Source organism: Petaurus breviceps, unplaced genomic scaffold (assembly GCF_028583685.1).
Source record: "Petaurus breviceps papuanus isolate PSGF00001 unplaced genomic scaffold, PetGlider_PUasm1.0 126, whole genome shotgun sequence".
In the NCBI taxonomy this organism is placed as follows: domain Eukaryota; kingdom Metazoa; phylum Chordata; class Mammalia; order Diprotodontia; family Petauridae; genus Petaurus; species Petaurus breviceps.
In genome coordinates, this window is record NW_027185655.1 from 21,021,028 (window position 1) to 21,031,742 (window position 10,715).

At 37.3% G+C, this 10,715-nt stretch overlaps 1 protein-coding gene across 2 annotated transcripts in view; it reads left to right on the forward strand.

Moving 5' to 3' along the window:
• The window catches only part of LOC138165859 (alcohol dehydrogenase 1-like), a 22,278-nt gene extending 11,857 nt beyond the window's left edge, over nt 1-10,421 (forward strand). Inside the window, exons 7-9 of one of the 2 annotated variants that reach the window (XM_069094234.1) lie at nt 227-362; nt 5,322-5,460; nt 10,227-10,421. In XM_069094234.1, the coding sequence (XP_068950335.1) occupies nt 227-362; nt 5,322-5,460; nt 10,227-10,266 (315 nt within the window). In that variant the 3' untranslated portion in view covers nt 10,267-10,421. Of the gene's footprint in view, nt 1-226; nt 363-5,321; nt 5,461-10,226 lie in introns of those variants that run through there. The other variant, XR_011169475.1, reaches the window with a different exon arrangement.
• Nucleotides 10,422-10,715: the final 294 nt, after the last annotated feature.

Here is a 10,715-nt window from a genome sequence, read left to right on the forward strand (position 1 = left end):
AAGGTGACAGGGGATCACCCAAGACAAATTACCTCATTCAACACATTACCCCGATCAATAAGTGGAAGTTTATGATCCAAATCTAATTCATTGGCTCAAATGAATATGACCTATGCTTAAACTAAGCATTAATTCTACTGGTTTTCATGGTAGTGAGCTTCACTATAAAACCCTATGTGACCCAGAAAAGTGACTGAAGGACTCACAATTGTATTGTTAACCCTAGGTTGCAGCTCTGGAATCCTGCAACCTGAGTTATGGTGTCTGTGTTCTTATTGGAGTATCACCAACAGGATCTCAGCTCTCTTTTGATCCAATGAAGCTACTGTCTGGCCGGATCCTGAAAGGGTGCTTATTAGGAGGTAGGAAGAAAACTTGAAATGACCATGGGTTTTAACTCTAAGAAATTCCTTTGAATTTTCCAGGAACATTGGGACAGACAGATATAGTAGCTAACACTTAGAGAATAAAAGAAGGAATGAAGTCAATCAATAAATTAGTCAAATAAGAAACATTCATTAACATTTACTAGGTACCAGGTATGTACTAGGTACTTGTGTGGAGAAAGCCAGCACAGAAGAATCTAGAAGTATTTCTATTGCTTTTCTAAAGGTGTGGGTGTGCTGGAACCAGCTCACAAAATGTGATCTTTAAATTTTTAGTGTATTTACACGTCTGAAATTGGTAAACATTACAAATCAGGACTTGACTTACTATTTTGTTTATTTTCTAGGCTTGAGAAAGATATGAATAAAATGTTAAATATGCAGATTAAAGTTAAAACTGTGTCCTATGAACATTTTCTGCAGTCAGTTATTAAAGATTTGGGGGCACATTCCTGAATAAAGGGTATTATTATAGATATAATAGCAGATTTATAAATATTGCTAAGTATTTGATGGAACTTAAAATTGCTCATTGTCATCCAAGGCTGTTATCAGTAAATAAATCAGTTCACAAGAATTTATTATAGATGGGGCGGCTAGGTGGTGTAGTGAATAGAGCACCAGCCCTGGAGTCAGGAGGACCTGAGTTCAAATTCGGCCTCAGACACTTAACACTTACTAGTCACGTGACCTTGGGCAAGTCACTTAACCCCAACTGACCTTCCTTCCCCCCTCTGAAAAGCAAAATAAAAGAATTTATTGCAGAAGACAAAGGATTTAGGATTATAACCAAAAATAATCTACCCCTCAAAACTGAGTATAATCCTCTGTGGGGGGGTGGAAAGGGGAATTATATTTAATGAAATAGAGGAATTCCAAGCATTCCTATGAAAAGACCAGAGCTGAATAGAACATTTGACATTCAAACACAAGACTCAAAAGAAGCATGAAAAGATAAACATGGAAGCAAAATAATAAAGAACTCAGTAAATTTAAACTGTTTCTCTTTCTATGTTGGAAGATTATGTATGTGTACATGTGTGTATATATATATATACACATATATATGTATTTGTGTGTGTCTGTATAAACAGACATATGTATGTATAAATTATTTTTTATTTTTAAATACTATTTTATTTTTCAATTACATGTAAAGACAAATTTTATCATTATTTTTTAAAATTTTGAGTTCCAAATTTTTCTCCTTATTTTCTCCCCTCCCTAAAACAGTAAGTAATCTGATATGGATTATATGATTGATTTGATATAGGTTATATGATATAGGTTACATAATTGTAAAATATATTTCCATATTAGTCATGTTGTGAAAGAAGCAGATCAAAAAGGAAAAAAACACACACAAAAAAAGTGAAAATAGAATGTTTCAATCTGCATTCAGAATCCATCATTTCTTTCTCTAGATGTAGATAGCATTTTCCATCATAAATACTTCATATATACACACACACACACACACATATGTAAAATTTCTAAGAATGTTATCATTATTAGGCAGTTAGAAGAAGTCTACTTAGAGAGAGGGCACAGTTTATTCTGTTAGAATTATCTCAAAAAATTAAGAGACAAGAAAGAAATACACAGTGGGAGAAGAGAAATGGAGAGGAAGAGCAGGGAAAATTATGTCACATAAAAGAAGCATGCAAGGATATTACGGTGAGGGATAAGATGGGGCAGCAATACCTAAACTTCAGTCTCATCAGAACTGGTTCAAAGAGGGAAGAATATATAGACATCTATCTTACCCAACAGAGAAATAGTAATGAAAGGGGATAAAAGTTTACGAGGGGTGATAAAAGGGAGGGTAGATTAAGGAAGTCAGTGGCCAGAAGCAAAACAGACTTTGAGGAGGGACAGTGTAATAAGAGAAAGAGAGAAGGATAAAGAAATAAAATGGAATGGAGGGAAATATATAGTAATAACTGTGAATGTGAATGGGATGGACTTATTCATAAAATGTAAGCAAATAACAGAATGGATAAGACACCAGAATCCAGCAATATGTTGTTCACAGGAGATACACTTGAAACAGAAAGGCACCTACATAGAGTTAAAATAAAGGGCTGGAGCAGAATTTATTCTACTTCTGCTGAAGTGAAAAAAAAAAGGCAGAGTTAGAAATCATGATCTCAGACAAAGCAACAGCAAAAACAGACCTAATTAAAAGAAATAATCAGGGAAACTACATTTTGCTAAAAGGTATGATAAACAATGAAGTAATATCAAAAGTTTTTTACAGTAACTTTCTCTAGTAAAGGACTCATTTTTGAAATATATGAAAATGGAGTCAAATTTATAAAAATAAGAGCCATTCATCAATTGACAAATAGAAAAAAGGGAAAGAACAGAAAATTTTCAGAAGAAGAAATGAAAGCTATCTTCATTCATATGAAAAAATGCTTTAAAGCACTACTGAAAATTAAGACAACTCTGAAGTATAGCCTCACACCTATGAGGTTGTCTAATTTGACAGAAACGGAAAATGACAAACACTGGAGGGGATGTAGAAAAATAGGGACACTAAAGGACTGTTGGTGGGAGTTGTGAATGAGTCCAACCATTCTATAAAACAATTTGGAACAATATGCAAAGGGCTAGAAAACTCTGCACAGCTGTAGCAGCAAGCACCCCAGCGTCCCCAGGGTGTCTGCCAACACAGGTTCTTGGATCTGCTTTGTTAAAGGAAAGCAACTCAAAATGGGTTAACAAGCTTACTTTAATCAGTCAAACATATATTGTTTACCTCGTTCAGGGGAAAAAGCTCAGCACCCCAAACTTCAAAATACATAGGCAGAATTATCAAGACAGAAACAGATCAAGTAGACAGCTTTCCAAACTGTCCAGCCATTAACATCCATACCAAATCAACATCTGGGTTTCAACATCTGGGTTTTTCAAAGCAAGGGGGCTCTGGACAACGGCTTCCCAGAATCCATATCAAATCACAGAACACTTCTCAAAGTGAGCCCTGAAACAAAGCTACACATCAGGGCTTATATAGCCTTCTCCTGGCTCAGAGAATGTAACAACCTTATTGACTCACTGGCCAATCAAGAAGTATCTACTGAAAAACAAGCCTCCCACCCCAGGCTCCAGGTGCACTTTAGCCTAGGGATAGGGAAGATCTTTAAATTTACATTTCCACTACAACAGCTTGGGTGGCTAGGTGGTGCAGTGAATAGAGCACTGGCCCTGGAGTCAGGAGGACCTTGGGTTCTGATCCAGCCTCAGACACTTAACACAAAAACTAGTCATGTGACCTTGGGCAAGTCACTTAACCCCAATTGCTCTCCAAAAAGCAAAAACAAAAAACAACTCAGCACAGCCTTTGACCTAGCAAAAAATATCAAAGAAAAAGTAAAAGGATCTTTATGCACAAAAATATTTATTGCAACTCTTTTTGGTGGCAAAGAATTGAAAATTGAGAGAATACCCATCAACTGGGGAAAGGCTGAACAATTTATGGTATTTAAATATAATGGAATACTATTGTGCTATATGACATGAGGAGAATGGTTTCAGAAAAAGCGAGGAAGACCTTTATGAACTGATACAGAGGGAAGTGAGAAAAACCAAGAGATCACTCTACAAAGTAACAGCAATAATGTAATGATCAACCATGAAAGTTTAGCTACTCTTGATCAATTACCATTATCCAAGACAATTCTGAAAGACTCATGCTGAAAAATGCTATTCACCTCCAGAGAAAGAACTGATGAACTCCAAGTACACATTGAAGTATAATTTTTCACTTTTTAAACTTTTCTTTCTTTTTTATATACTATGGCTGATATGGAAATATGTTTTGCATGCTTTCCTATGTATAATTTATATATTGCTTGCCTTCTCAAAGGGTGGTGGAGGAGCTGAAGGGAGGGAGAAAATTTGGAACTCAAAAAACCATTTTTATAATAAATAATAAATTTGAAATTTTTTTTAAAACAGCACTAAATGCCATTTTAAAAGAGGTCAAGAAGGATTAGGACAAAGAGAAAAGCAATGAATGCGATGAACATTCGATTTCTTACATATGAATTATGAGAGCTGTGCTGTTTAATGCAAATCCTAGCTCAATGCAAGGGCCCCAGTCCTGTAAAAAGGTGAAATCTGGATCTTCAAAATCATACTCTGAAATAAATCATTGAAGTAAAAAAAAAAAAAGGAAAAAAGAAGATCATACGAAAGTGGAATAAAGGAGAAGATGGTATCTGAGCCAGATCTTGGAAGACTACAAAAATTTCAACAGTAAGGGGGGTTGATGATAAGGGTCTTCTAGTCATCTAGAATAAAAGCATGGTGGTAGGAAAGCACAATATAAAAAGAGAAGACAGTGAGGGCTCCAGTCTGACTGCAGAGTAGATATATACGGGCAATGTGATGTGCTGGATAGAGCACTGAATTCAGAAGCAAGAGAAACTGAGTACAAACCCTACCTCAGACACTTCTGAACAGTGTGACCCTGGGCAAGTCATTAACCTCTTTGGGTCTCAGTTTCTTCATCTGTAAAATGAGAAAATTGGACTCAGTTGTTCTGTTCCAGATCTCAAATCTGCCATCCTGTGATTTATGATCCTAAGTAATGTGAATTAAACCCAGAACTGTGTAGGACCTTAAATGACCAGCTCAGGCATTTGGTCTTTATTTAATAGGTAACAGGAGGCCATTCAAAGTCTTTAAAGAGTAATATGATCATTAGTAGGAATATGAGTAGAAAACCATAACCAGGAGATCCATGAGCTCCACCTAGTGTTTCTCCTAGTCAACCAATTATCTTCTTGTGTTGTCTGGAAAAAAAGATGGAAAGACCCTACTGTCAATGGATATTTCTGTGTTCATTGCTTGTACAGAAATTTACTTGATTAAACGAGCCTTGTTGTTCAAGCACCATTAGTATCTATTTTTTCTCCTTCACAGAGTATAAAACAAAAGATAATATTCCTTTACTAGTGGATGATTACATGAAAAAGAAAATTGACATGGACCCATTGATAACCCATACACTGCCTTTTGTCAAAATTAATGAAGGGTTTGACCTCCTCCGATCAGGAAAATGGTAAGAGTTTAGTTTGGTCATCTTTGTGCCTGATATGTACATTTTTTTAAAATCACAGCAAATATGAGGAATTCCTTCTTACAAGATCTTAAAATGAGTTAGAAACAGATGCAGAGGGTGGCCTTGAAGAAGGAATATGGCAATGCAGCATCCACTACCAACTTCACTTCACGTTAGCTATGTGATGTAACAAAGCCTGTCTCTCTGTGCCTGTTTCATCAGTTAGTATAAAGTGGGCATAATAATACCTATTTGTTCTACTTCAGAAGGTTCTGGAGAAGATCAAATGAGTAAATAAAAATGAAAACTTGAAAGTAAACATGCTATTTAAGTTCCTAATATTATTAATATTGGTGTTGCAAGTCAATTTAAATATGTTAAAGTGTGCAGTGTTAGGACTGTCTCAGTTCTGAACTGATTTGCAGACTGTGCAGAGAGAGGAGGTGGTACCACACTGAGAAAGATCTTAAGTTCCAGGCAGAGAAGTGTGAACTTTCTTTAGTGAGCCTATGTATGTGAGCAGACTTATTCATTACTCAGGAGGCTGATTGAAGAGTGGATTGGATGGAGAAGTGAATTTTGATTCCTGCCTTAATTCCCTGGGCTCATATTTAAGAAGAGTTTTTGTTCTGTCTTTTCTGAAATGTGCTGGGACTTTTTCATTCATGCATACATGGAGGAAGGATAGGTAGGTTGTCCAGAAGAAGTGAGATGGAATGTAATCCAAGCAGAAGGAATCCAAAAAGCAGAGGATGAAATGTTTTCAGGAAATGAGAAGTAGTTAAATTTGTCTGGAGTGTAAGAAACCTGAAAGATGATGGTGAAAAATATGGTTGGAAGGACAAGTTAGAGTCAAACTATGAAACTGTTGATTGTCAAACAAAGTAGATTGTGCTTTTATAAGAAAAGTCTCCAAATATAAGAAAATTAGCAATTTAAATTTCTTATCTTAACAAAAACATTTTACCTTTTGGAGAGAACTGTGGTCCTATCTCGAGAACTCTTTTCTGAAAATCTTATGCAGTCCCAACTACTCACTATTTTATACAAGGGACCTAAAACATTCATCTAAAGCTTTCCTATGGGCTATGGAGGTTTACCAAAATCAGTTGGCTTCCATGCTATTGAGTTTATGGCTAACTAAGCCATGGTGATGGCTTCCATGCCAATGATAGCAAACTATTTTTTTTAGTCCGCCTCTAGTGATTTCATCATTGTAGGGAAGCCCTACTGGGGCACACACACATACAGCTTACTGAGCCTTCTGTAACTTAAAGTCTTTGCATGTTGCTTAGGCCACTGAATGGTTTGCCCATGTTCACATAGGTAGAATGTATCCAAGGCAGCAAGCAATCAGCTAAACTCAGAGGGAAGGCATTAGCATTAAAGGGGTCGCAGAAAGGCTTCTTTCAAAGGGTGATATTTTAATTGGGAATTTTAACTTGAAGGGAGCCAAGAAAGCTAGGAGGTAGAGATGAGAAGAGAGAACTCCAGAGCTGGAGGACAGTCAGTGAAAATTCATGGCATTGGGAGACAGAATATCTTGGAAAAGATACAAAGAAGTCAGTGTTGCTAAACTATAGAGTATGTGGGAGGGAGCACAGTATAAGAAGACTAGCCAGGTAGGAAGAGGACAGGTTATGAAATGCTTTCAATGCCAGAGGATTTTCTATTTGATCCTAGAGGTAATAGGAAGGCATTAGGGTTTATTGAATAGGGAGGTGATATGATCATTTTACATTTTGTGAAGATCACTTTGATAGCTGAAGGGAGAATGGACTAGTGTGGGAAAAGACTTGATCAAGGCAGACCAACCAGCAGGCTATTGCAAGAGTCCAGTCAAGAGGTGGTGATGGTCTACAGTGTCAGAGCAGAGAAGAGGGAATATACAAGAAATGTCACAAAGGTAGAACTGACAGGACTTGGCAACAGGTTGGATGGAGGAGGTTGGTGGGAGAGAGAGGAGTCCAGGACAATGCCTACATGTAGAAGACTGGGTAACTCAAAGGATAATGAAACCCTCAGCAGTAATAGGGAAGTTGGGAAGAGGAGAGGAATTTGGGAGGAAAGATACTGAGTTCAGTTTTGGATGTGTTAAAATGCTCAGAATATCCAATTTGAGGTGTCCAATAGGCAGTCAGGGGGTCAGAATGAGAGGTGTGAATAGAAGGCAGAATTAAAGATCTGAGAATCATCTGCTTAGAAATGATGACCTGAACCCAGATCTTTCTGACTCCAAGATCTGCCTTCAATCCACTGGACCATCCTACCTCTTATGTTCTAATTGGAATCTGACCGTTTCAAACCTCTGAGATCATATTGTCTAATTCCTTTGTTTTACATGAAGTAGGTTGTAGAAAAAGCACTGAATTGAGAAATAGAATATCTGGGGTTAATTTCTAGCTTAAACATTTCCTGGCTATGTGATGTGGACAAGTCACTGTATAACGTCTCTGAGGCCTCAATTTCATCATCAGGAAAAAGGGGAGAATACAAATTCTATCCACTTCACAGGATAAAGAAAATGCTTTGAAAACCTTAATGTAAATGTGGGTTGCTAATATTATTATTAAGCGATGCTGAAACTGGAATCAAGAGATATACACTAAGCCACCCAAAGGCACACAGCTAGCTTGAGGTGGAAGAAGCCAGGTCTTTAGATTCTCCGTCAAAACCTCTTTCCATGCCACCATGTCTGGCTTCCTCTGGTGCCCAGTTACACATGACGACTCTAGGCCAAGCCAGCTGACTAGAAAACGTGGGTCCTTTGTCACAAAGGAAACTGAGTAGAGAGGGCGGAGGCATCATTCTCAGGAATCAGAGAAAAGGCACTATTTGTGTCTCATTGACAGAGACCCAGGATTATAAACCAGGCAGTGGAAAGGGCATCACATCCGAAGCTCAATGGTAAAGGGAGGAAGGACGTTGCTTCCATTCTTAGGATTCTCAGACTTTCTTCCAAGTTCCTGGAATCCTTGCATCAATAACATTCTCCCTGGAATGTTATTACACTGAAAGAACTAGATTGTGTATTATAAATACAACATATATACTAAGAAGTTCTCCACCCCACATTCTTCTATGATGTATTATTTTTTTTATTAATTTGTTTCCTTTTAGTTTACAGGATTCAATTCCACAATTCCTTGAGTTTCACATTTTGTCCCCCTCCCTCACCTCCCCCTCCATGGCAGCATATAGTCAAATATAGGATCTGTAAATACTTTCACATTATACATTAGTCAGGTTATAAAGACAGATTGTATCAGCTGGAATGAAAAATGGTAAAGAGGACATAAAACCAAATAAGAGAAGGAAAACGATCAGGTATTTTGCTTCCACCTGGATATAAACTTAGTTCTTTCTAGTTCTTTCTCTGGATGCACCTATTTCTCTCCATCATGAGTCTTTTGGGATTGACTTATATCACTGCATTGCTGAGAGGAGACCAGTCTATCAAAGTTGGTCATCACACATACGTAGTGTCTGTAATTGTGTACAGATTTCTCCTGGTTCTATTTTTCTCACTCAGCATCAGTTTGTATAAGCCTCTCCAGGTAAATATGAAGACCGTCTGCTCCTCGTTTCTTATAGCACAATAGTATTCCATAACATGCATATACCACAACTTATTCAGCCATTCCCCAATTGATGGGCACCCCCTTAATTTCCAATTCTTTGCCACCACAAAAAGAGCTGCTATAAACATTTTTGTACATATGGGTCTTTCTCCCACTTCTATGATCTCTTTGGGATATAACCCTAGGAGTGATATTGCTGGATCAAAGGGTATGAAAGTATTTATAGCCCTTTGGGCATAATTCCAGATTGCTCTCCAGAAAGGCTGGATCAGTTCACAACTCCACCAGCAATGCATTAGTGTTCCAATTTACCCACATCCTCTCCAGCATTTATCGTTTTCCTGGTTTGTCATCTTAGACAATCTGACTGGTGAGATGTGGTACCTCAGAGTTGTTTTGATTTGCATTTCTCTAATCAATAGCGAATTAGAGCATTTCTTCATGTGCTTATAGATATCTTTAATTTCTTTCTTTGAAAACTGCCTGTTCATATCCTTTGACCATTTATCAATTGGGGAATGATCTATGATGTATTATTGATCTTTACAGAGAATCAACATCAGGGGAAAGAAGATAAAAGGGGGCTTTGATTCTTTCCTCCATTGTTAAAGCCAGAAACCAGGTTGGGTCCAGGTCATTTGCTGTTTCCCCTCGGGTTGCAATATTTGTTGGAGAGAGACCAGAAATGAAAATGGAAGGTAGAGACTATACAGACCACTTGATGATTCTTTTTTTTTTTTTTTAGCAATCGGGGTTAAGTAACTTGCTCAAGGTTACACGGCCAGTTATTTCTGGGTGTGGTGCTGAGTGTCTGAGCCCGGGATTCGATCTCCAGGTCATCCCAACACTGGAGCCGGTACTCTTACTCGCTGAGCCACCTGGCCGCCCCTTTATGATTCTTTTTTAATATAATATTTCTTTTCTTTTATTTCTATTAACAAGAATTCATTATCTCTCCTTCCCACTCAATCAAAAAGAAAAACAAAACCTTTGTAACAAAAATGTTTTTTTGTCCTAAAAATAATATCTGGGGTCAATTTCTTGTCCTAAATGTCAATTGTCAATATTTTGTCCTAAAAATAAAAGCATAATATAACAAAGTATAGATGAGGAAAACAAAAACCCAAATTGGCCACATCTGGAAACATATGGCTAAATAATTGTTTTTGTACTTCTGTGTTTCAGCGTTCGCTGTATCCTGTTGTTCGGAGATCCCAGTGAATGAAAGAGGAAAGGAAATCCAAGGAGATAACCTTCCTTGCTACAGTGGGGCCTTCATATAGATAGGGCCTGGAGTCGCAAACTCAGTACTTCCTAGAACAATGAGAAATGGAATGAACTCCTTCTGCGCATCATGTCATTAAAAGATTTTGTTTTAAATCTATGTGTAAAGTTGACTTACGGCTTAAAAGAGAAAAAAACATAAGAGTTTAGTTCTTTCATGAGTTTGGATGTTCCTTCTGTCTAATTATATCAACATAGGTTGATATAATCCTATAAAGAAAAGTTTCTACCAATTTAAAAATACTAAAGGCCATCCTTAAGTTAGTGTCAACTCTGAGCTATTTCACAAGGACTACACTTGCATCTTCAGATCTTAGCTGGGGTAATTTTAAGCCCAAAACAAGCCTTTGCTCCTCACCCTTTTGCTGAGGAGTAACAAGAATTCTGTGC